The 27,717-nt window shown below is 43.1% G+C and overlaps 1 protein-coding gene across 9 annotated transcripts; it reads right to left on the bottom strand.

Annotated features, from left to right (window-relative positions):
* Positions 1-79: 79 nt before the first annotated feature.
* On the bottom strand, positions 80-27,717 carry git2a (G protein-coupled receptor kinase interacting ArfGAP 2a). Of its 9 annotated transcripts, XM_046347899.1 has the most exons (22): positions 27,073-27,717; positions 17,911-18,044; positions 17,674-17,786; positions 17,257-17,362; positions 17,079-17,165; positions 16,627-16,757; positions 16,377-16,471; positions 16,119-16,164; positions 15,649-15,654; positions 15,510-15,561; positions 15,300-15,372; positions 14,953-15,050; positions 14,548-14,659; positions 14,256-14,395; positions 13,984-14,133; positions 11,024-11,296; positions 5,989-6,075; positions 2,441-2,523; positions 2,038-2,229; positions 1,534-1,659; positions 595-658; positions 80-420 (listed from the first exon to the last, which is right to left on the bottom strand). In XM_046347899.1, exons 1-22 carry the CDS (start codon positions 27,122-27,124, stop codon positions 208-210), a joined length of 2,433 nt encoding a protein of 810 aa, XP_046203855.1. In that variant the 5' UTR covers positions 27,125-27,717; the 3' UTR covers positions 80-207. The 9 variants fall into 9 exon arrangements, with proteins under 9 accessions (XP_046203855.1, XP_046203859.1, XP_046203857.1 ...); XM_046347903.1 differs by lacking the exon at positions 1,534-1,659; XM_046347901.1 differs by lacking the exon at positions 5,989-6,075.

The raw sequence follows: 27,717 nt of genomic DNA, 5'->3' as shown, positions 1-27,717 counted from the left end.
TTAACTTCAACACTCTTTATAATTGCGTACATTTGTCTTTAAATAAAAAATGACATGCAAATATCACATACACATTAAAAACAGAAATAAATGTTTTTTTTATATATAGATTTTTTACAACAAAGTTAAAGGATGAACAACACGTGGAGACATTTCGGGCCTTCAGATATCTAAAAGGGCTGCGACGGGCGGCAGTGGTTATAATGGTCAGTTGCTGTTCTCCTTGGTGGTAATGGTGACAAGCTGTTTGGCCGCCTTGGCGATGTCATAGGCACACTGGATAACCTGCTGGGTGACCAGCTGCATGTCAGGCCCTGGACCTCCCTCTGAGGGCACTGCCTTCTGACACTCTCCCTGGAGCCGGAAGGCGCTGGACGTCAACAGGCGCAGGGGACCTCGCACTGTCTCCGAACGTGGTCTCTGAAAGGTGAGATGAGGTTACAACACAACACACAATCAAACTTTATTTCTATACCACATTTCTTAGAGGATGCAATTCAAATTGATAAACATAAAATACAAGGTGAGGGGAAAAAAGGGTTGAAAGGCCTTTGCGTGTGTGTGATGGTACCATGGACCGTTCAGTGAGCTTACCTTGGGAAAGAGGGCAGCCATTTCCGTCACAGCCACATGTATTCTTTCGGAGCAGGGTATAAAGCTTTAAGAGGAAAGCATTAGGAGGAGAGAGGTTAAGAAGACAGACTTTTAATGTCATCATTATTTAATGGAGAAAAAAATAAACTTATATTAAAATTTTTGCAATCCCAAAACAAGACAGATCTGAGTTTTTAGTCTAGGTGAAGAGGCAAAACACAATCAACACTCAGAGCTACATGCTGAAAAGCAAACTGCAGTCCATTCTTTGTGCTTGGCTAATCTATTATGCTATTCCAAATATTGCATTCTGACACGGTCAAACTGCAGCTGCCATAATTACCGTAGCCTGGGTGCCAATCAGTTTCTGCACTGAGGAGTTGGCAAGAGAGCAGAAACAGATTGGTACCCAGGCTATAAATCATGGGTAATAGACAGGAATGAGGGATTAGAGCTGATTATGTGTGATGAACTATCAGCTATGACAAAACAAGAAAATAAAATATATAATTGCTCATTTGGATATTACACCATTCCCTAACATAAACACATATAGATATAATCGTATAAAGTTGATTAGCCCTCTTATCTAATTTAGATGACTACTAAATATTCGACGGAATACAAACTAAACAAATCATTGGTACCTTGAATATCAAAAGTTTAGTTTTGAGGTAGTGGTGTTTGTACTGATGTTTGCAATGGAAGAAATGAAGAGAGTAGGTGAGTGAGTTCTTTAGGATCAGCCTTACACACTAACGCCTAGCAGGCCACACATAGCAAAAGGAGGGAATCAGTCATCAGAATTGGGCAACCGAGCAGGGGTAGGCAAGACAGAGAAGGTGTGTAAGAGCGAGGGAAGGTGTGTAAGAGAAGGTGTGAGGGAGAGGGAGATGAGACACTGTGCCTGAGAAGCAGGGGCAGAGGCCAGTAAAGTACCAGGCGGCAGGATCGAGGGAGCGCAGGTTGAGGGGCTGCAGGGGAGAGGGGGCCTTCTCGGCCCAGGGCACCAGGCTGCTGAAACAGCCTAGACTGTGCCTGAGCCGGCGGACACCCTCACAAGGTCTGCTTACAGGAATAGAGGGGGAGAGACCAGAGGACCACAACACCCTCGAAATAATGACACGCGAGAGAGGACACGGGGTGGGAGAACACAGAAAAAGACAGAGGTGGAATCATAGAGGGAATAATAAAAACAATGAACTGAGAAGAACACACAAAATGCAGAGCTCCAGTAAATAAATCAGTGACAGTGGGGGGACTCAATAATCTAGGAAGTGGAGGTACTTTGATGAATACACAATAGAGAATTGGTGAAGCTGTGATGAATTCTGTTAGACAGAATAAGCCTAGTTTTATCTCAATAGAGATAGTTACAACATAGGAGTTATATTTAATTTGTTTTTTCGGTGTTGAGCTCATGACCTGCCACTTCTTCCTCACCTGTCGTGCTTGTTCTCCTGTGCAGCGCGGAGCAGATCCTGGATGTTCTTGGTGATCTGCTCCGTCTTGCGAATGACATCCTCGGTGCTGGGGAGCGCAGAGTCTGGCTCGGCTTCAAGATCATCCAGTTCAGGGATGGAGCTGCCCTCCCCAAGCCAGCCACTGCTCCTAAGCCTCCCCCTCCTGCCCACACTGCGGGGGGGGGAGAGACAGGGAAATTAAGGATGTTACTACAATCTCTGCACCCTTACATCCAGACCTAACTTTCACCACCTGATGTGTAACACTGGAAGCAGTGGCAACTTTGAAGGGACGATTTCAAATCTGACAGTGTGCCTTTGCTTTGTGTGGCTTGTATCAGTGAATTCTCTGTCCGTGCACACAGAAGTGTGAGTGTTCCTACCCTGAGTCCTCCAACTCAGAGTCATTGGTTGTGTTGTCATAGTCACCGTCGGACATGCTGCTCTGTTTCTCCATCTTGGAGGCCTAACATGAGAGGGAGAGAAAGGAGAGTAAAACAAATTGTCACTGAGACAAATACCAATGAAAATGCAAGCAAGAAATGCCAATGCATCATACAAAATAGTTTCTAGTGGTATAGCAAACCATTACATCATACCTAGGCCTAAACGTAAATCGAAACTTTGACAGAGATTTTCTGAAACAGTTTCACTAACAACTTACAGTATAGTATGTATGGCAGTGACAAATTGAATGAACTAAAACCATGGGAAAGAAACACAAAGACGACAATGCATAAAACAAGTCAACATCGAAAGCAAAACAGAGAAGCCTTTTGAATTTCATTGCCAGGGTTAGTAAAAAGAGGTTATCCGGGGTTCAAAACTGTTTTAGTTTTTTTGCCCTCAATATGAAACCTATCCAAATTGGTAACATTTGCAAATTCAATGTCGATAGGCTACTGTAATAGAAACCACACTGGACAAACGGAATGGTTGGTTGATTGGTAGCATGCCAAATTTGGATGCTAGGCTTGTCCAATGTCAATGAAAACCTGCTAGTAAAAGACAGAAACCCGTAGACAATATTAAAACTAACAAAGTAATAGCCTAAACCATGGAAGGGAATGAAGGGCCAAATGTAGTCCAGGAAAAGCTTCAAACACTGCCGTGCTGGCTGCACCCTTTTTAAAATGCACACTCCAAGACAGATGAAGTCAGGGAATGACTGGATATCTATCAGACAAACAACCTCCAATAAATTACATCAGAACCATGATCCATTCTTTTCCAGAGCTCCGATCCAAGACTTTTATTCAGAGTCATAACTTTCATGACATGGAATCAAGGTTCTGATTAATTTGGGTCAAAAGCTTAAAAGCTGCACAAGTCTAGGGGGGGGGGGGAGCACTGCGTCATCGACTGAGCCAATGCTGATGGAGGTACTGGTTGACAAATGTATCTGACCATTTAAAGTCAGCTGTGCTCAATACTCTATACTACGTGCTCCTTCCAGCCTGTAAGCATTGTGTGCTGCGTCACAAGACTGGTGGATAATAGCTTTACTCTAGTATCAGATTGGAAGCTTGGGCGCACAGCACTGACCCTGCACTGTCCTCGCTCTTTCAGCAGAGAAGAGAAACTGTAGAAGCAGTGAGTTTCAAAGAAAAGAGCAGAGACAAACACCCAAAGGGGGACACAGGCCACATACAATAGTTACATACCCTTTCCAGCCTAGCCCAATAGACCCGCTCAAAAAACATCCTCTTCCTGTCTGCAGGGCGAGATGCCATAGCCCACACAAACACAATACAGCAAACTGCTGAAAGTGGGGTTAGCTTGTACAAGTGTTTTGTCAATTTCTTTACCACTGGGTTTGAAGTTTTGCACATTGGTCAGTCATAGGCCCTGTCCAGAAATAACCCCTAGCCCTTATGCACTTGTGGAGATCGGAGAGCTTCCCCTTGCCCACTGATAGGTTAGATAGAATTGTTAACATATTGCTTAAACCTTCACCAGATCTCCACAAGTGTCTAGGGGGTAGGGGCTAAGGGCTGTTTGCTTCTGAACAGGTCCCACCTCTTGGTGCGGAACAGACTCCTGGATAACCGGTGAGTTTAGATGTTACTAGAGGCGAGGGAGGGCATGCTGGATGACGTTTACTGGGCAACGGCCATGTGCTGGTTAGAGGGAGAAAAGAGGTCATCAAGTTTAAAAGTATTGCAAAATAATAGCTTGGAATATGGAAGGAATTTGCATTAGGAATGAGGAATTTGGGAAAATTCTCAATAGGCTGACTTCAACTGGCAACTGGTCTCACGGAGGGTAGGCAAACCTTTGCATTGAGATGGGTGTGTGATCTTGGCGCATAGTGCTGCTTCATTGAAAACCCTCTAGCTGATTGTAACAGGCATGATGAGGACAGTGATGGTGGAGATGTATGGGTGGTTGTGGTGGAGATATATATATATATAGATATATACACACACACACAAAAGTATGTGGACACATCTTCAAATTAGTGATTTCTGATATTTCAACCACACCGGTTGCTGACAGGTACATTAAAAATCGAGCACACAGCCACATTATCTCCATAGACAAAAAATTGGCAGTACAATGGCCTTACTGAAGAGCTCAGTGACTTCAACGTGGTACAGTCATAGGATGCTACATTTCCAACAAATCAGTTCGTCAAATTCTGCCTTGTGAGAGCTGTCCTGGTCAACTGTGTGGGCTGTTATTGTGAAGTGGAAATGTCTAGAAGCAACAACGGCTCAGACGGAAAGTGGAAGGCCACACAAGCTAACAGAATGGGAATGCAGAGTCCTGAAGCTCGTAAAAACCATCCGTCTTCAGTTGCAACACTCACTACAGAGTTCCTAACTGCCTCTTGAAGCAACGTCAGCTGTTTGTTGGGAGCTTCACTAAATGGGTTTTCATGGCCGAGCAGCCACACACAAGCCTAAGATCACCATGCACAACGCCAAGCGTTGGCTGGAATGGTGTAAAGCCTGACGCCATTGGACTCTGGAGCAGTGGAAACACGTTCCGTGATGAATCACGCTTCACCATCTGGCAGTCCGACGGACGAATCTGGGTTTAGCGGATGCCAGGAGAACGCTACTTGCCTAATGCATAGTGCCAACTGTAAAGTGGAGGAGGAATAATGGAATAATGGTCTGGGGATATTTTTCATGGTTCAGGCTAGTTCCAGTTTAGGGAAATCTTAAAGCTACAGCATACAATGACATTCTAGACGATTCTGTGCTTCCAACTTTGTTGCAACAGTTTGGAGAAGGCCCTTTCCTGTTCCAACGTGCACAAAGCGAGGTTCATATAGAAATGGTTTGTCGAGATCGGTGTGGAAGAACTTGACTGGCCTGCATAGAACCCTGACCTCTACCCCATCAACCACCTTTGGGATGAATTGGAATGCTGACTGCAAGAAAGACCTAATCGCCCAACATCAGTTCCCGACCTCACTAATGCTCGTGGCTGAATGGAAGCAAGTCCCCACAGCAATGTTCCAACATCTAGTGGAAAGCCTTCACAGAAGAGTGGAGGTTGTATAGCAGCAAATGTAGGACCAACTCCATATTAATGCCCATGATTTTGGAATGAGTGTCCACATACTTTTGGTCATGTAGTGTGGTGGTGGTGGTGGTGGTAGAGATACTTCACACAAGCTCTGTGAAGCACAAGAAGTAAGAATGCTCTGACTTCTGCGGTGGCGGGCATCGTAGACGTCACCAGGACCCTGAAAGCCAGGTCCTGGTGACGTCCCTGGAGACATATATGGGTGGTGGTGGTGCTAGAGATATGTATGAGTGGTGAAACAAAGGCAGCCCATGGGGTGGTGGCTTGGCTCATGCAACAGGACAGGTAGGGAGGAAGCAGCATATTAAAGACAAAAGGAGGGAGAGAGGACAAGGGCTCCCAATGGATTTGCTGTGTCAAGAGGCATGGACCAAGTGAGGAGGTACTTAACCCTTTGAGCACTTTCGTCCCGTGACCAGGACAGGGTGGATGGGAAGGAGGGGAGGGATGAAGAAGTCACAAAAGCACCCCTTCCCATCTAGAAAGGGGTTCAAATTATATGTAAAAATTTAAATAAAATTAAAATATGAATTGTTAGTGCTCCCATGAACAGACTTCATGCAAGTAACAGTGTTTGGGAGTACTAAAATACATTTTTAATAAAAACAATCTTTAAGAAACCAAAATCAAAGTAAGAATGAAGAAAACCATAAAATGTGATGATAAACGAGACTGCATGACAAGAAATGTGACTTGAATAACTGCATTACAATCATTGTCATGTTGGATCTGGGAATACTGGACCTCATCCCATACCTAGAACATTTTAAACATCTAGACAATGAACATATTCTACCTTTGATACGGCATAGTACAAGATTGTTTCATAGCAATATTGAAAGGGGCATTCCGGGATCCGAAAAATAACAAGGCAGTCACTCCACCACTTGTTTTTGTAAACACCTGAGTGGTGGGGCTAGATAAATGCAACCATTATAAAATCCATAGACAGAAGGAAAGACCATCCATGAGGTAAAAGGTATAGTTTTAACCATGTTCTGCAGCTACAGGCTACAGCAGGGGTATTCAAATCTTATCCTACGAAGTCTGGAGTACTGCTGGTTTTCTGTTCTACCTAAACATTCAAATTGCACCCACCAGGTGTCCTAGGTCTAAATCAGTCCCTGATTACAAGGGGTGAATGGAAAAAAGCAGTGGAACTGGCTTTGAGGGGTAGATTTATAATTACATTGTTCACAAACAATGGAGGAAAGCAAACTTATATTTTGAGTTCTGATAGAGTAGGACACGAAAATTTACTCCTACAGACAGTGAGTCACGTGGCTGTGGCTTGCTACACTGCTCAAACAAATAAAGGGAACACTTCAACACCACAATGTAACTAAGTCAATCACACTTCTGTGAAATCAAACTGTCCACTTAGGAAGCAAAACTGATTGACAATAAATTTCACATGCTGTTGTGTAAATGGAATAGACAACAGTTGGAAATTATAGGCAATTAGCAAGACACCCCCAATAAAGGAGTGGTTCTGCAGGTGGTGACCACAGACCACTTCTCAGTTCCTAAGCTTCCTGGCTGATGTTTTGGTCACTTTTGAATGCTGGCGGTGCTTTCACACTAGTGGTAGCATGAGACGGAGTCTACAACCCACAAGTGGCCCAGGTAGTGCAGCTCATTCAGGATGGCACATTAATGCGAGCTGTGGCAAGAAGGTTTGCTGTGTCTGTCAGCGTAGTGTCCAGAGCATGGAGGCGCTACCGGGAGGCAGGCCAGTACATCAGGAAACGTGGAGGAGGCCGTAGGAGGGCAACAACCCAGCAGAAGGACCGCTACCTCCCCGTTTGTGCAAGGAGGAGCACTGCCAGAGCCCTGCAAAATGACCTCCAGCAGGCCACAAATGTGCATGTGTGCTCAAACGGTCAGAAACAGACTCCATGAGGGTGGTATGAGGGCCCGACGTCCACAGATGGGGGTTGTGCTTACAGCCCAACACCGTGCAGGACGTTTGGCATTTGCCAGAGAACACCAAGATCGGCAAATTCGCCACTGGCGCCCTGTGCTCTTCACAGATGAAAGCAGGTTCACACTGAGCACATGTGACATACGTGACAGAGTCTGGAGACGCCGTGTAGAACGTTCTGCTGCCTGCAACATCCTCCAGCATGGTTTGACGGTGGGTCAGTCATGGTGTGGGTGGGTCAGTCATGGTGTGGGGTGGCATTTCTTTGGGGGGCCAGAGGTAGCCTGACTGCCATTAGGTACCGAGATGAGATCCTCAGACCCCTTGTGAGACCATATGCTGGTGCGGTTGGCCCTGGGTTCCTCCTATTGCAAGACAATGCTAGACCTCATGTAGCTGGAGTGTGTCAGCAGTTCCTGCAAGAGGAAGGCATCGATGCTATGGACTGGCCCGCCCGTTCCCCAGACCTGAATCCAATTGAGCACATCTGGACATCATGTCTCGCTCCTTCCACCAACGCCACATTGCATCACAGACTGTCCAGGAGTTGGCGGGTGCTTTAGTCCAGGTCTGGGAGGAGATCCCTCAGGAGACCATCCGCCACCTCATCAGGAGCATGCCCAGGTGTTGTAGGGAGGTCCTACAGGCACGTGGAGGCCACACACACACTACTGAGCCTCATTTTGACTTGTTTTAAGGAAATTACATCAAAGTTGGATCAGCCTGTAGTGTGGTTTTCCACTTTAATTTTGAGTGTGACTCCAAATCCAGACCTCCATAGGTTGATACATTTGATTTCCATTGATAATTTGTGTGATTTTGTTGTCAGCACATTCAACTATGCAAAGAAAAAAGTATTTAATAAGAATATTTCATTCATTCAGATCTAGGATGTGTTATTTTAGTGTTCCCTTTATTTTCTTTGAGCAGTATATATAAAGCAGGCAGACAGGCATCAACGCTTTCAATTACTATTCAATTGACTGTTAGAATGACAAAAACGAGTGACCTAAGCGACCGAACGTGATATGATCGTCGGTGCCAGACGCGCCGGAACCAGTTTCTCATAAACAGCCGTCCTCCTGAGCTTGTTATGCACGACAGTGTCTAGGGTTTACAGAGAATGGTGCAACAAATAAAAAACATCCAGTCAGCGGCAGTCCTGTGGGCGAAAACAGCTCGTTGATGAGATCGAAAGGAGAATGACAAGAACCAGGCGGGCCACAAACTGACAAATAACCGCGCAGTACAACAGCCGTGTGCAGAACTGCATCTTAGAACGCACAACTCGCCGATCCTTGTCACGGATGGGCTATTGCATCAGACGACCACACCGGGTTCCACACCTATCAGCTAGAAACAAGAAAACGCGGCTCCAGTGGGCAAGCGATCACCAACACCAGACAATTGAGGAGTGGAAAAACATTGCCTGGAACATAACAGTGAGTTCGGTTTAGTCCGCACTGTCTGCACAGTCCTCAGACCTCTACCCAATAGAGCATCTTTAGGATGAGATGGAACAGGCTGTTCACGGCATGAATGTACCGTTGTCGAATCTGCAGCAACTGCATGATGCCATCACGTCAGCATGGACCAACATCCCTGTGGAACGTTCCAGACACCTTGTAGAATGCCCCAAATAATTCAGTCTGTTCTGGAGGCAAAGGGATTTTGACCTGGTACTAGATGGGTGTACCTAAAAATCATCCAGTGAGTGGAGATGTACCAATCCCGGAATGCCTCTCGAAATACCAGAACAGTTTAGTTCCAATTACAAAAACACCAAATTCCTTTTGTTTAAAAATGAATTTATACACACCAGGATTTAGAACCATAAATGAATGTTAGTTCAAGGGTTCAAACTTTATTTTTTCCACCGACCCCATTTCAATATAAATAAAGTGATGTAACCAACGGCCAATGTGAATTTTTTTAATTATTGGGGGTATGACAATCTATTGCAAATCAGTCTGACACTATTTTTGACAGTATCTCAAGCTGAAGGTTTGAAGAGACTGAAATGCATCAGAAAGGTAGTTCAGAAGATCATTAGGTAATGATTTTTTATAGTCTTCTGTGTAGAAAAGAACACCATCATTGATGACTTTCTTCTCCCCCTTCTGTTTTAGTGCTTGGTCTTATGCACTTATTTTAATAAAGATTGTGGGCATTGTAGAGGGAAACAAGACATGAGTTTTATCTTTCAGTGACAGGGTCATAATATTTTGTAGCTTAAACAGTTCAAACGGTAGAGCCATATTTGTAGGCAGAAAACAAAAACCGCTCTGTTTATTACAACCACATCTAGCGACTACTGGAGGTTACTGACGTAAACCCAGTTCTATCAACCAAGCGTGAGTATCTCTCACGACCCCATTTCCAAATCACCACATGAGGTCGCGAGCCTAGTTTGGGAAATTCTGTGTTAGTTTGTCATGGAGACATAAAAACAAAAACAAAAAACTGCATTTTTTTTATGGGATGTTAATGTTTAATGCTTATTTGAATTGACATACAAACCTTCCAAATATTTCAGATTGAAATTAAAATAACAAGTGTGATTCTGACATCTTTCATATTATCTGAGACAATGTTTGAACAGAGAGTACTTCAAGGGCCCTGTTCAAATACCTTAAAATGCACCCATCACAGATCTAACACACTAAGATTTCTGAAAGCAATTGAGTGGAAATGTTTTCACATATCTACGCACCTATAGATCTGTGATTATCTTAAAGGGATAGTTCACCCAAATTACAAAATGATACATTGGTTTCCTTACCCTGTAAGCGGTCTATGGACAAGGTATGACAGCAATCCATGCTTTGTTTTGATTTGTTATGGTACCAATATCAGCATTTATTTTGCACCATGTTCAAATCTATGAGCCTCACAATCAATTTTAGATTATTTCAGATGATACAGATATGTTAATATCGGTACCATGACTTGAATAGGATTTGTGCCACAAATGCTAACACATTAGCATTTGGAAACAGTGCCAGGGAAACTAAACCAAAGCATGGATTGCTGCCATACATTGTCCATAGACTGCTTATAGGGTAAGAAAACCAATATGTAATTTTGGTGAACTATCCCTTTAAGGAAGGGAGAAGATGGATGCATTCTAAAAGGTCTTGGAACACGGCCGCCCAGGAAACACTGTGGAAACCAACAGCCCAGAGAAGAATCCTATGAGACTGCAGGCATTCAGAGCAGACACAGAGTTGAGACTAGCTGCCTGTGACCTGTGTGCTTGACATTGTATTGGCTGATTATCACTATCAGGTTCAAGATGCCAAATAACAGCTACCAGCAAACACTACAGTACACCAAAGAAAAACAGAAATATACATTAAAAGCAGACATGAAAACGGAAGAGAAAACATTTTTTTTAAAGGCTGCAGAAAAAGAGAATCAGAAAAATGGTTGAGGAGACTACAAGAAGATGGCGATGGGAGAGCGAATGGCAAAGGAGGCTGGCTGCGGGATATTTACTTACATGAGGTGGTAGGAAGGGTTGCAGGGTGGGGATACCCTCCTCTGGGTAGGGGGTCTCCCCCTTGGGGAGGTAGGGCTTCAGGCCCGAGCCAGTCTCATAAATAGACATGGACATGGGCCGGCTGGCCCGCGCTGACTGCCGGCGCTTCATGGCCGAGGGGCTGGAGGAGGGAGGGTCAGTGTACTCTGACCCACTGCTGATGGGGACCTGATAGATATGGGTGGTTGGGCCCTGTCGCCTGAGAGACGTGTTCTCGCTTTGCAGAGAATGCAGCTGGAAGAGACGGGTCAGCAAATACACTAAAAGGGCGCTTTTCTTATCAGCAAGCAAGGTGTTTAACTTTTCTAGCTTTAACGCATGCTTTATTCTCCACGGGGCAAATCCTAACTTTCACTTAAGTTGAATTTCACTTGTCATGAATTGATGTCAATGGGAGACTAAGTGAAAGTTAAGATTGCCCCCATTTCTCTACTTCTAAATGGTTGATTTCCGGTGTTGGGAACCATCATCATCAATCTGTACTAAGCTAAGTCCAATGTTATCTGCTACTACTTATGTCTTTATATCATGCTAATTAACATAGTTAATCTTCTTGTTAATCATGTCCCCCCCTGGTGTTACCCATGCTAGGCATTCGAAAAACTCCACTCAAATCACAGCAAGAAGTAAGAGAAAGCAGAAAGGGCACCAGGCAAGCCAGACAGTTCAGATAGCTCCCGTCTCTGTCTGAGATGATTGATAGATATGAGTACCAGGGACAAACATTGTGTGCCAGGGATGCCCAGACAGTGGCAGAGAGGCATCCAGACAATACAAAGACCCTGTTAGATCTTGATAGTCAAAGAGATATGACCCCATCAGTGTTCTCCATCTTGTGCAATTGCATTATCTGGTTCATAGAGTTGGAAAGAGGGCACACCCCCACTTTTCCATTATTGCTCGTGACAGCACGAGGAGCATCACTGACTGGTTGATTCTGAATGGTCCGATAGCTAGCAACAATGACTTGTGGGGAAACGTAGGTGTCTCATTTCAGCTTGTATCTGGTTAGTGATACCATGTCTTGCTTTTAGGTGTTTTGACTGATATCATGGCTATGTGAATATGGATAGAAGTTGCTAGCTAGCTAACCAACAACTGTAACCATGTATTTGCGAGACAACAAGTGCTCATTGTGCAAATGTATTTATGTTTTCAATAAACATTTGGAGACTAAATATAGTTTACATGTTGTCAACAGTCTAAGCCAACCCCATCTGTTTTGCCCCATAGTTGCACACGCATGGGTATTGTTGCTAAACAACCAACCTGTCTACAGTGGGCTCTCAATTTTAAAGTAGTACATTTCTTATTCTTCTACTTCTATGCGTTTACTAGTGGTTCATAAACAAAATGAAGAGATGCATACCGCCACCTACCATGCTGGAGTTTATATAGTCTGAACGGGCATAAACCCAAGTTTGGTGATTTACTACCACCTGCCGTGCTAGAATGTTTTCTCAGGAGTAAAATTAATTGGCTGATCCCTCCTACTGACCTGGATGGAATTCTGTGATCCAATTGAACCCATAGGAAGTCCCACCCAGTTGCCTAGTTTAAAACAGTGTGAGACCTCAATGACGCTGCACATTCCAAAACAGGCTTTTGCAAGTGCGCGCTCTATCCAACTCTATGGTCTGGTTGAAATCTAATGCAGGGTGAAGTGTGCCATTTCATTCATAGAGGGCAAGGGGGAAGTTCTCTGACAGCTAAGACAGAGTATCCAATCAGTTAAAACAATGCCAGCCCACATAGCTAAATCACATACTGTACACGTCCACCACTGAGGAATACCAGTTTGGCTTGTACGGTTTGTCCCATAGAACAATAGTATTCACGACCCAGGGCAAAGTGGTTCAAAGCCACGATCCGGAGCCTGTATGGCTGCTGTGGCTACAAAAACAGCTATTCAAAACAGCTTACTACCTTGTAAAGGCATTCCCCATATTTCTATGGTTTCTCAAATCGGTCCTTTTAAAGGCCATTTGTCACACCATCTACGCTTTTTAGGTCGACAGGCGGCTGTTGATTGGAGGAAATTATAGTTTGGTCTATTCCAAATCAAGTGGTGGGACTGCTGTTGAGCTGAAACAAACTCCGGATTGTGGGATTTAGTATGATACATTATTGGGGTCATAGAGGTAGGGAAGACTCCAGGTTAGAACAAAACATTCTGTTAACACCCACTATGGAGCTGAACTCTGGAAGTGACTGTACTCCTGGGCTGTAAATAATATTTACAACAGAGGAACAATGGGACCTTTTCTTTTGACAAGGTAAATGTTGCACCCGTGTAAAAGTAAGACCGGTGTGATCTCACACCTTCAAGTGGACAATTCTGATGAGCAATTTTTTTTTTTAAAGTGTAAAAACAAAAACCCTTATTAAAAATGACCGATGCTATGCTTACTATGTTAGTCACTGTGGGAATGACGAGGGGATGGAAACTCACAGTGCGAGTGATGTCATGCTGATTACTTGAGCATGCCTGTTAGTCATACCATATGAAATAACATGGGTTTTACTGTATCATACACTGTATCCAGGGGAGGAGGGATATGGTTTTCCACAATGCAGTGGCGCAAGAATGAATCTCTTTAACACAAGTTAAAAAATCAAAAAAAGAATAATATGGCAAGCTATAGAAGCCATTGTCTGAACATGGACTGAAACATGCTGTCCCAAACGGTGGAGCAAGAGGGAGAGTCTTGCCTTGCAGGAGAACCTCCCCAGCAGTCTGGTGGTTACTGGTTAGGACCCTCATAAGAAGGGTGGGGAGGTTACTGCATGGGGGAGGGAACAGAGCTCGGCTGACCAACCACAGTGCCGCCCCGAGTCCAGCCCTCCATCTCATCGGCCAAGAGGCGGACGGACCGGTGGTGTTAGTGATCTGATTGGTGGATCTCTGCAGTGGGTGGTACCTTTTTCTGCATCAGTCGCAGTTCGCCACTTAAGTTGCTGTTGACCTTCATCAGCTGCTTGATCTTGGCCTCCGAGGCAGACAGGGCGTGCTTCACCTCCAGGAACTCCTGCACCGTGACAGGTCCGTCTGACAGGTCCGAGTCCAGACTCTGTAGAGGAAAAAGTCAGCGATTGAAAAGCCAGACTGCAGGTGCTCATTTTCAGTATTACATACAGTCCTGTACTTGAAATCCTTTACTTGGTTTGCGTGCTACGCCATCGCGTTAGTTACCTTGGTCCGGTCCTTGCCCGAGGGTGGCTCCTGATCAGTGTCCTCGTCAGAGGCCACACTGTCGTAGTCCGGCTGGTCATTGTCCAGACCCTCACTGCCGCGCCGGATGCTCACGCTTTTTAGGATAAGTTCAACGTTTTCTGTAACCACAAAGCAGCAAATGAGAAAATAAATAAATAAATAAAGGCACCTTTCTCATTTCGTTGAAAGAACACAATTTTGATTGCATGCGTGTGTGAGCCATGTGCGTGTGAGAGAGAGGTAGTAGATCCATTATTGTCCAGTACTCTACCTTTGGGACTCATCGTAGAGTTTCCCAGCTGTCGACGCTTCGCGTCACTTAATATGTCGATGACAAGTGTTGCAAATTCATGTGCATTAAATCTCGCAAGTTTTTGCCGTCCCTGGAGAAAGAAATATTATACATAATGTATCCTTCCCTATTGCATCTGATGACATTTCCTGATTTATTTATTTAATTTACTTACTTGTTTGACATCTTACTGCATTGTTAGGACCTGGTAATATAAGCATTTTGCTGCACCCACTATAACGTCTGCTAAACGGTGTACGCGAACAATAAACTTTCATTTGAAACTGAGAGAACCGGTCATATTTAAAGGGAGGGAGAAAAACAGAGGGGAGAATATACAGTTGAAACAAAAGTATCTATATCCACAGTATGCAGCAGGCTTGCCTGGTTTCGTGTTGATGAGTACTCTGGGTTCACAGGAAGGAAAGGCACCACGGTGGTGTCTGTCACCAGCGTGCTGTGGTTCTGTGTCGCCAGCCATACTGTGCAGAACATAGGGGTGTTGCATCAGGGCCATGTTTATTAGGAAACGTAAACAGAAAACTTTTTGCAACAACTTTTTGTTTCTTATTGGATAAGTCAAGGTAGTCCCTCCCAGTTTCAGTCGGTTTTCTTCAGTTTGTTGCCTAATGAACACCATCAAGATGTTTAACTGGACATGGTGGACTAAATGCTAAGAAACATGCACTGATGTTACTCCACATCACTGTCGGTCCCTCAGTGTGTCTTACCTGCATCCGTCTCCCGTCTGTCCACCTCGTCATACACGTCCATCGCCAGCTCCTCAAACAAATGATTACTGAGCTGAAATTACATTTGTGATTTGTGAGAAATCAAACCAGAACTAGTTCTATGATATGCTTTGGTTACATTATATGAGTCTCTATGCATTATGTACTGTATGATATTACAATCCAAACCTGAATGACTAGAACACTTACAGACTGGAGTTTCTTCTTGGCAGCCTTTGCCAGTTCTGATAAATCTAAACTGCTATAGATGGAAAAAAATACATCTGCTTAGCCTCTGATTTAGAATGGGAGGGAAAATGGTCAAACCTCATTATGATCAAATACTTACATGTTCCTTATCCATCAAAAGAGAGCAATACAAAAAGAGAACATGCTTCATTTGAGTTCAAATACCAGAACTATGCTATAATAAGACCAGAAATGACAGATTTTTCTCAGATATGCATTATTATAACAATGATTTTGTTGTTTTAACTATGAAACAACTGCTTTGGCCGATTTCCTGTCATGCTTGTTACAAAAAGCCACAGAACATGTCCTGGCAGGCCCAAGAGTTGGATTGCACGGTCAAAGAAACAGCTCATGGTTTCTTAATTATATATATATATTTTTTAATCTAAGAATGATCCCCATAAAGTGATATATTTCATTAGTCTGGTCCCAGATCTGTTTAAGCTTTTTTGACAAATCCTCTGGTTGTCATTTGGCATGACAACAAACATAGGGGTTGGCTATACAGCACAAACAGTCTGGGACCAGAATAGTATTTATGCATTGACCTACACAATGCTTCCTTACCTGTCGGCCATCTGTGGGACGATGAAGTGTTGGCCATTTTTATGATCTGAAAGCAAGCACGGACATAATATGGATTGTTGTGATTTGAACTCATGGGAGTTACAGTATGCGATGTTGAGTAACCCCCGAAACTAGGCTACAAACATTGAGTGTGTGTTGATTTAGCAGGCAAAAAACTGCAGCTGACAGAGGTTTGGAAAAATGGACACACAAGGCTTGCAGCCTAGCTTGAGAAGGCGAAGGACTCTCGTCACTTACCAGGCTTTCTTCCACAGAGATAGAAAGCCAGTCTGTCGGTAAGTTCATACTGAATCTCCACCAGCCTATCAGCCAGGTCATGGTAGCCAGCTTGCCTGAGAAACACACGAGAGAAACCAGTTATGCCTCTTCTTACCCGTAACAGCCAGCCTGGTAGCAAAGCCACACTTTTTTATTTATGACTTGGATAAAATAAGTTTAATATTCTGAATGGTGAACTATCCCTTTAAAAGGCTGGATGCTGCAGTACCTTGCATAGTCAATGGGAGTCTTGGCGCTGGTGTCGGGGGCGCCGGGGTCGGCCCCGTAGACTGTCAGCAGCTCGGCCTGAAACAGCTGGCCTGCCTTGGCAGCCACATGCAGCGGCGTATTCCCTTTTTCCTGAAGGAAAGGTAAGACACCACCCATACGTGAACAATTAAAACTAGGAAGAAAGGAAGACTTCAATACATAGATAGGGTGTGAGAAAGGGTAAGGGTCTGTTCACACTGCTTGTGGCATAAACACTACGCCACAAAAGGTTAAACCTATGAAAATAATTCCTTTTTGGAATGTTTTTTTTCCACAAGCAGTGTTCTATTAAGTTGCTATTGTACCTGTGAGCAAAACAGTAATACTGGTAGTAAAACGTTAGTATTAAAATGCTGTTAAGGATATGTTTTGGATAGGGGAGAAATGAGATGAGTGATCAGAGAGTCTTACTGGGTGAAAGAAGTTGGCCTGGGCTCCCAGAGAGAGTAACCTCAGACATGTCTCCAGGTTACCAGTTCGGACACTGGAGTGAAGTTGCTGAGAGAAAATAAAATCAACATCTATTAGTAAAATATTGCTCATTCAAGCCAAATAAACCTTCATTAGCACAGAGTGGCCGAGATCTCACCTTGCTTAAGTCCTTGGCAGTGAAGCTGTCGTCATCTCGACAAGGCATCCGGTGGACAAAAGCCAGCATTTGGTATTTGGCCTTTATGAACTCTGTTTTATTTGGGCTATGGGAATGACAAAAAGAAGAGGGGTAAACAGCAGAGAAATGGAGTAAAGAGCCGTGGGAGGATATCCAGCACTTCAATTTCTAGCAACACTCACTCTTAAGTTCCCAATACCCTTGTCACGCTATCGTGCTGACCCAAACCAGCACTTTGGGGAATGTGTAACCAGGTCAATGCAGTTTAGCATGGTTCGTATCAGCTCAGTAGTGTGAAAAGGGTACTAGGGCAACTGGGCCAAATGTCCCTCCTTCACTTGTGAATAAGTGTACACTCCTGGCTCACTAAGCAGCCATCAAACACTCATGACTCACTGTACTTTGTCCTGAGGGTTGGCCTTGCGTTTCCCACTCATCACAGATGCTGGGTCCAGTAGAGAGTGTTCCCATATCGAATTTGCACTGTTGTTGTATAACATCTGAACCATCTGATTAAAAGACAAAGAAATGATCAATTAAATGAAACATACCAACAGCCTGTTCTATCACAAAAGCAGAAAAGGGGATAGCTTTGACCACAGTAAAGGGGTGTGTGTGTGTTGGGGATCTTACCTGTAACTGTGTAGGAGCCCATGGTGTGTGAGTCAGGTGACGCACTTGGGAGCTGTGTCTGCCCAGACTCCGATGAACACTACAGCACTCGTCGCAGATCAACACGCCCCTGTTCACAGAAGCCCAACGAGGCTCTAAGCATAAAGGAAACAAATACATACCTACAGTAAATACATACATACATACATACATACATACATACATACATACATACATACATACATACATACATACATACATACATACATACATACATACATACATACATACATACATACATACATACATACATACATACATACATACATACATACATACATACATACATACATACATACATACATACATACATACATACAGTGAAGGGAAACAAATATTTGATAACCTGCAAAATCGGCAGTGTTTCCTACTTACAAAGCATGTAGAGGTCTGTCATTTTTATCATAGGTACACTTCAACTGTTAGACAGAATCTAAAGCAAAAACCCAGAAAATCACATTGTATGATTTTAAGTAATTCATTTGTATTTTATTGGATGACATAAGTATTTGATCAGCTACCAACCAGTAAGAATTCTGGCTCTCACAGACCTGTTAGTTTTTCTTTAAGAAGCCCTCCTGTTCTCCACTCATTATCTGTATTAATTGCACCTGTTTGAACTCATTACCTGTATAAAAGACACCTGTCCACACACTCAATCAAACAGACTCTAACCTCTCCACAATGGCCAAGACCAGAGACCTGCACAAGGCTGGGATGGGCTACAGGACAATAGACAAGCAGCTTGGTGAGAAGGCAACAACTGTTGGCGCAATTATTAGAAAATTGCTGAAGTTCAAGACGACGGTCAATCACCCTCGGTCTGGGGCTCCATGCAAGATTTCACCTCGTGGGGCATCAATGATCATGAGGAAGGTGAGGGATCAGCCCAGAACTACACGACAGGACCTGGTCAATGACCTGAAGAGAGCTGGGACCACAGTCTCAAAGAAAACCATTAGTAACACACTACGCTGTCGTGGATTAAAATCCTGCAGCGCATGCAAGGTCCCCCTGCTCAAACCAGCGCATGTCCAGGCCCGTCTGAAGTTTGCCAATGACCATCTGGATGATCCAGGGGAGGAATGGGAGAAGGTCATGTGGTCTGATGAAACAAATAGAGCTTTCTGGTCTAAACTCCACTTGCCGTGTTTGGAGGAAGAAGGATGAGTACAACCCCAAGAACACCATCCCAACCGTGAAGCATGGAGGTGGAAACATCATTTTTTGGGGATGCTTTTCTGCAAAGGAGACAGGATGACTGCACCATATTGAGGGGAGGATGGATGGGGCCATGTATCGCCAGATCTTGGCCAACAACCTCCTTCCCTCAGTAAGAGCATTGAGGATGGGTCGTGGCTGGGTCTTCCAGCATGACAACGACCCGAAACACACAGCCAGGGCAACTAAGGAGTGGCTCCATAAGAAGCATCTCAAGGTCCTGGAGTGGCCTAGCCAGTCTCCAGACCTGAACCCAATAGAACATCTTTGGAGGGAGCTGAAAGTCCGTATTGCCCAGCGACAGCCCCGAAACCTGAAGGATCTGGAGAAGGTCTGTATGGAGGAGTGGGCCAAAATCCCTGCTGCTGTGTGTTCAAACCTGGTCAAGAACTACAGGAAACATATGATCTCTGTAATTGCAAACAAAGGTTTCTGTACCAAATATTAAGTTCTGCTTTTCTGATGTATCAAATACTTATGTCATGCAATAAAATGCTAATTACTTAAAAATCATACAATGTGATCTTCTGGATTTTTGCTTTTGATTCCGTCTCTCACAGTTGAAGTGTACCTATGATAAAAATGACAAACCTCTAGATGCTTTGTAAGTAGGAAACACTGCCTATTTTGCAGGTTATCAAATACTTGTTCTCCCCACTATACACACACACCTGAATATTTCACCAACTCAATTGCAAAGCCTCATTTGGCTTTTGTTCATTCATTTGTAATACCATGTAGTTGAATACACTGAGAAGGACCTGTGGGTGAAAATGCACTGACACAGTGCTTGTCTGATTCTCATCCTAGCCTACAGCTTAATGATCACTCATTACAACTGCCACTTTTCATATCATCTAGAGGCTACATCAGCAGTCACTGTTTGAAATCAATCAAGCCAACACTTACACGGCTTTCCTTGGTTACTGGCACCTTCCTCATGACTGGGCTTTTCCATTGCTCCTCACATTCATTATTCAAATCTCTGGCATGCTGCTTTTGGCAGCCAGGCCACTTCACTTCTCACTCAGCTGCAAACTCACTCTGGCCCCAGCCTCTCCATTCTGGTGGCATCCCAGTTGGGCTACACTGACAAGACAGCCGGCCCAGATACACCCTTGGAATCTATATGCCTGAACTGATCCTGCCTGAACGGATCATGCCTGTAGATAAAGGAAACCCTATTGAGGCTAACATGGAGACAACTTCAGGGCACATTTTTCTGATAGCACTAACTTCTATTGACATTCTTTTTTCAAAGCTGTCACATAATTACAATGCAAGTCATAAGAAATAGCAAATAGCTCCTACAGGCTATACTGTCCGTTTAGGTAGTGAAGTTATGCAGAGCGCAAAGTGGAAGTTGAACCACACATGTCCTCTTTCACTAGCTAACGTCCACATTACAGGATTGTGCACTCCACCGAGCAACGTCTTGAGATGGTAGTCTCATTCTAGGCTCATGATGGGGGTGAGCATGAGAGATTCATCATAGATCACGCAGACCTTCAAAGAGAACCGCTAACTGCAGAGAGAACTGAAACTTATTTGAACTTGCACACCGTGCTGCTGGTAAAGTAACAGCAAACACCCAGAGAGAGGAAGGGACAGGCCTACTGAGACAGACTGTATACAAACCATGGAGCAAGACATCACTCACTTTCAGTCTCATCAAAACACAACAACGGCAGTATTAAGGGATGTTAGATTTCTGTATTTTCAGCAGCAGTCTCTTCCCTAGTTTAATTTCAAGGTGTGATGCAAATGACTCCAAAACATAGGCTAATCTGGACCCACTTTGTCAATTGAAACCAACAGGCCAGCTCTTAAGGCAGGGGGCAACAGATGTACCATGAGGACTGCCTTAATGCCCCTGACCTGCATTCTCCTCACCATGTGACCCGATAAGCACAAGGAGAGAAGTGATCAAGTGATCTGCTGATCATTATTTCCAGTCAGAGAATGCTCTGTTTTTAACAACTGAGCCCTGGAGTCAGAACTAAGTAGCCTAGGCTGTGTTTTCTTCTAAACCCCCGTTTATAATGTTTGAGTTGGTTGAGACTTGAGTAGATGTTCACGCCCCCTGGGTAACTTGCTCTTTCACTTCAAAATAGATATATGCAGAACCTTCAGTCAAGAATTCTGGCGAGTACTGCAATGAATGTCTAAATACAGTATCGGTGTCGACAGTGTGTTAGCTTAAACACTATGTGGCATTTCATTGAGATGCATGCTGCTAGCTCATGTTACTGACCAACTTACAATTACTCACTATTGGACGGGAGTGTCATAACATCTAAAATGACTACATTTCACTGACAAACTTACCAACATATAGGTTAACTAACAAACAAAATTGCAACTCAGAGAAGCAAATTGCAAAACTGGTCGACTGGGTGACTGCCACTCTGAAATGAGGAGTGGCAGTGGGGTTGTCACGTCTCTCTGGCGACAGCTGAAATGTGTGTTGGGGCTGCAGACCTGCACCTGGTGTACCGTTCTGAGTCTCTTCCTCTTCCTGCCTAGTGAGATCTGGGTGCTGAGAAGCCCACCCTTTCGTCAACAAGTGTAAAGTGCTGCTAAATTAAAACGCACGTCTGTACCCGCTAAAAATATTCAGACCCCAACAACAACTGGTAACAGCCCCACAGAGGGGAGGTCCAGGCCAACTGGTGTCAGGAGGGAGGGACATTGACACATTTTTAGTAGGACTGACAGGGAAAGGGATATAGGAAAATGCTGAAATGGATATAATGAAGTACAATGAGTGGTAAGATACATTGGGTATGGGCTAGCCTACTTCAGAATGGCTCTAGGCTGCTACAGGGCAATTCCACGATAAGAGAATGATACTTAGACTCCAATTTGTCACTTTAAAATGTGTGTCAAACTAAAATCAATGATTGCAAAGTTAAACAAACCGTACAACTTTGAACAATTTCAACTGAACATTTTACAAAAACAGATTTCCTTGAAGAATAGTGTAGGTACACGGTCTCAGCATAATTCTGTTACTGTAGAATTGCCCTACAGCTTAACCATCGTTCCCAAGTTTAATTGCTAGAGAGAGCCGGCTGGAGGACGAGATTACATACAGCTAGGCCTACTTATTGTCACAATAAATTAGGCTAGGCCTATTTACTAAGTAGGCTTTTCAATATTATTCTAACCAAGCAGCATTCTTCTTTTAACTTGGCACCACAACAACTGACAAAATGACAATAGAAAGCCCCATCTACCACTATTTATTTGAGAAACATTTCAGGAAAAAGTGCACATGCTTTAAGCCTAAACAGATTTAAAACTCTGTGAGAGAGTCTAATGTGTACTATGTACTGATAGAATAACTTAAGTCAGCAGTGGAGGAAGAGGCACAATAAAGACGTGGAACATTTAATAGAAAATCAAATACAATAGCCACAATTCTCACTGTATCCTCAGCAACTAGTCAATTCAGTCAACATCCTGTTTTTCTTCCTATGCTAATTGGACAACATCATTCCAGTACGAAACGGACTAAACATTATCCAAAACGGCCCCTCACGACGCAGCACTGAAGCCATTAGACTCTCTCACAGAGAAACAGCATGGTACATGTTTTCTACCCATTTCAGATGAGCTCTAAGGGTGTTTTCACATATAGTCCTCCAAAATAACAGATCTCAGTTCTCTTTAAAAGAGAACTCTGGAGTAAAAATAAATAAATAACTAAGTTATCGTTTTATTCACACTGCCCATGCCATTGAATGAGGACTCAACTCTTCTGCCAGTTCACTTCACCCATTTTGTGGTCTCAGTCCTCTTTGCCTTCACATTGCTACATTCAGAAAGGAACCAAGATCATTTTACAACATTCACTCAATGCACTCTGTTTTCACAAACTGCAGGACAAGCCATTCCATCAGAACGTGTTATCGGACATCTAGACACCTATTTACATTTTGGAAGTTAATATATTGCATTTAGTTAAAATATGACATAATAATTGTAATCAGAAGATACTAATAATATTTACATTTTGATAGTAACAAAATAAAATAGGCCTATCAGAAGAATAACTACAGATTAAATAATGCTGTAATTGAAAATTGTACACCCAATGTAGACTACTGCCCCTAAAATAGAATTCAGCTAGAATTGATTTTGTACCCAATGTTATGATTCTCACCAAATACGTTGTCGTCCTCACACTATTCAAACCCCACAATCCAATAAACAATTTATGAAGCTCTCTTAGCCGATAGAACAAATATTGAGAACAAATATTGAAAACAATTCATCTGAACTGAAAACACTACAAATATTTTTTTTATTTCTGTGCATCCAAAAATGGCACACATTTTTTTCCACGAACCTGCACATCTTCTCTCGTTTGAGGAACCAATGTGAGGGGTTATGGCAGGAGAAACAGTGTTGCATTGGGGAGCGGTGTGTTCACATTGCCCTAAAAAAGGAAACCGGACCACTAAATTCAAGCAAACTAAACTCAGACCACCTCTCAAGATGGTCTCAGTTCAGTTTGCTTTGTGGCCTCTTGAGGGATCTGAGTTCCTTTAGAGTGCTCACACACTGCACAGAAAATTTATAGAACTGCACTGAGTTCACAAAAATTATCTGAAAGGGACCAAGTGTGAAAGCACCCTAAATTGTTAGGATATTGTAATTATTCTAGAAGATAACAATGTATGGTATTTGTAATGGATTGTTTTGTTTACTAACCACTGATAAAGAGAGCCTCTGAGTGAAGTGACAACACCATCGATCTTAATTTTTTAAATAAAAATGTCACCTTTATTTACCTAGGCAAGCCAGTTAAGAACAAATTCATATTTACAATGACGGCATCCATCGGCCAAACCCTGACGATGCTGGGCCAATTGTGCACCGCCCTATGGGACTCACAAACACAGCAGGTTGTTATACAGCCTTGTAATCTCAGGTTGACAGTTGGTTCATTTCCCCCAAAATGAACAGCAGAGATTGTAACTATAGGACCCAACCAGTTCAGATGTGGAAGAAGTGCGCACTTGGTCTGATCTTCTACTCATCATCAGTTTTGACAACTTAAAAAAGGTACTCAGCGATATGACGTAAATGCAGAAAATAAACAGCATAGTGTCAACTTCCGCAACAGAGTTGAGGTTCAACTTCTACCCTGTGTTGGTCCTGTGGCTACCACGCTGTAACAGCACATGTGTGAGTGAAGTCTTGCATCTCACTCAGCTCAATAACTGCAGTGCTGCTTGTGACAACATCCTTTTGTGGGGTCTACCTTTAAGTTGTCAAAACTCATTCTGGAAAGGCAATAAAAACGGAAGCACAGATTTTGCAATACACAAAACATTTTGCAACAGAATCCACGTAATGAATGGACTGGTGTGCAAAAAAGGCCATGGTGAACACAACTACACCACATTGTAACAGTATATTCTGATATTTGATAGAAGAGACACTTGTTGTGTGTGTATGCCATGTCATACACTTACAGTTGAAGTCGGAAGTTTACATACACCTTAGCCAAATACATTTAAACTCAGTTCATTACAATTCCTGACATTTAAGCCAAGTAAAAATTCCCTGTCTTAGGTCAGTTAGGATCACCACTTTATTGTAAGACTGAAATGTCAGAATAATAGTAGAGAGAATGATTTATTTCAGCTTTTTCTTTTTTTTAAGAACAAATTCTTATTATCAATGATGGCCTAGGAAGTGGGTTAAATGCCTATTCAGGGGCAGAACGACAGATGTGTACCTTGTCAGCTCGGGGATTTGAACTTGCAAGCTTTCGGTTACTAGTCCAACGCTCTAACCACTAGGCTACCTCTTTCATCATATTCCCAGTAGGTCAGAAGTTTACATTGCCTTTAAATAGTTTACCTTGGGTCAAAGGTTTCAGGTAGCCTTCCACAAGCTTCCCACAGTAAGTTGGGTGAATTTTGGCCCATTCCTATTGACGGAGCTGGTGTAACAGAGTCAGGTATGTAGGCCTCCTTGCTCGCACACGCTTTTTCAGTTCAGCCCACACATATTCTAAAGAATTGAGGTCAGGGCTTTGTGATGGCCACTACAATACCTTGACTTTGTTGTCCTTAAGCCATTTTGCCACAACTTTGGAAGTATGCTTGGGGTCATTGTCCATTTGGAAGACCCATTGGCGACCAAGCTTTAACTTCCTGACTGATGTTCTGAGATGTAGCTTCAATACATCTACATAATTTTCCTACGTCATGATGCAATCTATTTTGTGAAGTGCACCAGTCCCTCCTGCAGCAAAGCACCCCCACAACATGATGCTGCCACCCCTGTGCTTCATAGTCGGGATGGTGTTCTTCAGCTTGCAAGCCTCCCCCTTTTTCCTCCAGACATAAAGATGGTCATTATGGCCAAACAGTTCTATTTTTGTTTCATCACACCAGAGGACATTTCCCCAAAAATTACAATATTTGTCCTCATGTGCAGTTGCAAACCGTAGTCTGTCTTTTTTATGGCAGTTTTGGAGCAGTGGCTTCTTCTGTGCTGAGCGGCCTTTCAGGTTATGTCGACATAGGACTCGTTTTACTGTGGATGTAGATACTTTTGTACCTGTTTCCTCCAACATCTTCACAAGGTCCTTTGCTGTCATTTTGGGATTGATTTGCACTTTTCCCACCAAACTATGTTCATCTCTAGGAGACAGAACGCGTCTCCATCCTGAGCGGTATGACGACTGCGTGGCCCCATGGTGTTTATACTTGCGTACTATTGTTTGTACAGATGAACGTGGTACCTTCAGGCGTTTGGAAATTGCTCCCATGGATGAACCAAACGTGTGGAGGTCTACGTTTTCTTTTCTTCTGAGGTCTTGGCTGATTTCTTTTGATTTTCTCATGATGTCAAGCAAAGAGGCAAGGAGTTTGAAGGTAGGCCTTGAAATACATCCACAGGTACACCCCTAAATGACTCAAAGTATGTCAATTAGCCTATCAGAAGCTTCTAAAGCCATGAATCCTTTCTGGAATTTTCCAAGCTGTTTAAAGGCACAGTCAACTTAGTGTATGTAAACTTCTGACCCACTGGAATTGTGACACAGTGAATTATAAGTGAAATAATATGTCTGTAAACATTAGTTGGAAAAATTGTGTCATGCTCAAGGTAGATGTCCTAACAAACTTGCCAAAACTATAGTTTGTTAACAAAGACATTTGTAGAGTGGTTCTAAAACGAGTTTTAATGACTCCAACCTAAGTGTATGTAAACTTCCAACTTCAACTGTACCTTGGCAGATTATCAAAAAAGTGGTGTATATTCAAATTTACACAGACTAAAGAGACAATGGTCTGTGTGACACTTACATTTACATTTAAGTCATTTAGCAGACGCTCTTATCCAGAGCGACTTACAACTTAAAACTTCAACTGATAATCACATCAAATACATTGTCATTACAGCAACACTTTGATAGGAAATCCTCTTTGAAATGATTATGCCTGTAAAATAAAATAAAACATTGCATTGGAATAACCACACCATGATGACATCATGCAAAGACTTGCATGACTCATGCACGGACTCAGGAGATGGCTCTGTGCATTATTGTACATCCAATGAACCAGCAGTAACTACATGTAACACTGTACTTGACAACGTTGGCTACATAGGGGAAGACACTGCTTGTAAAACTGAAGGCCACAGCGGCCAACAACTCAACTGTCCTAGGTACCTAGTTTATCTAACCTAATATCACGCTTAATTTGAGCTCATATACGTGCTAGCTACATAAACCAACACATCAGTCTATGTAACTAGTTATAGCTAAATCTATTAGCCAAATTAATACTTGACAGGTATTCTGCCTGGATTATGTATGGTTTGGCTAACCACAGCTAGCTACTCACATTTGATCAGTAACGTTAAGTGACTTACCTGGCACACTGCAATCCGCGCATAGCTCACTATTCCTTAATCGTTTAGACATCCTTGCAGAGATAAAAATGTCAATGAAATCGGTGAGTCTGTTTATTTACTCATGAAAAAAAAATTATACAGATCAGTTTGGCAAGGAGCAAATAGGAAGTACAAAGAAAATCTGGTTCCTCTATTTAGTTTCTTGCTCCAACAACGCTACCGTACCGCTAAATTAATAATGTTAGCAGCTTGCACACAACAAGCAGCTGCGTTTGTCACGATGGAAACTCTCTTGCCACTAGTCTGTAACAGCCAGAGAGGTAGAGGCGAGATGCTCTTTGCGTTAGCCGAGCCAGCTCGTCAAAGTCACTCTGGAATTACGAAATGTATCCAACGTGGACAGCAGCAATACACTATGTAAAAATTATGTCTAATTCGGTGGCTGACAGAACGCAAACCGCTAGTGGATGGTGTAGCTACGGGGTGAACTACCTGTACATAATGTAAAATTGTCAGCCAAACGACTAGCTAGGTAGCTAGCTACTGACATCACTTTAATTAAACAAGTTGAGCAAACTAGCCAGCCGTCTGTCTGCCAGATATGTGCGCTAGCTACACTGAGCTATAATAAGAAGGCTAACGAGTTGTTGTTGTTGTGTGAAA

This window comes from Oncorhynchus gorbuscha, linkage group LG04 (genome assembly GCF_021184085.1).
Source record: "Oncorhynchus gorbuscha isolate QuinsamMale2020 ecotype Even-year linkage group LG04, OgorEven_v1.0, whole genome shotgun sequence".
In the NCBI taxonomy this organism is placed as follows: Eukaryota; Metazoa; Chordata; class Actinopteri; order Salmoniformes; family Salmonidae; genus Oncorhynchus; species Oncorhynchus gorbuscha.
Note: the sequence above shows the minus strand (reverse complement) of the source record. Positions and strands in the feature narration are given on the sequence as shown.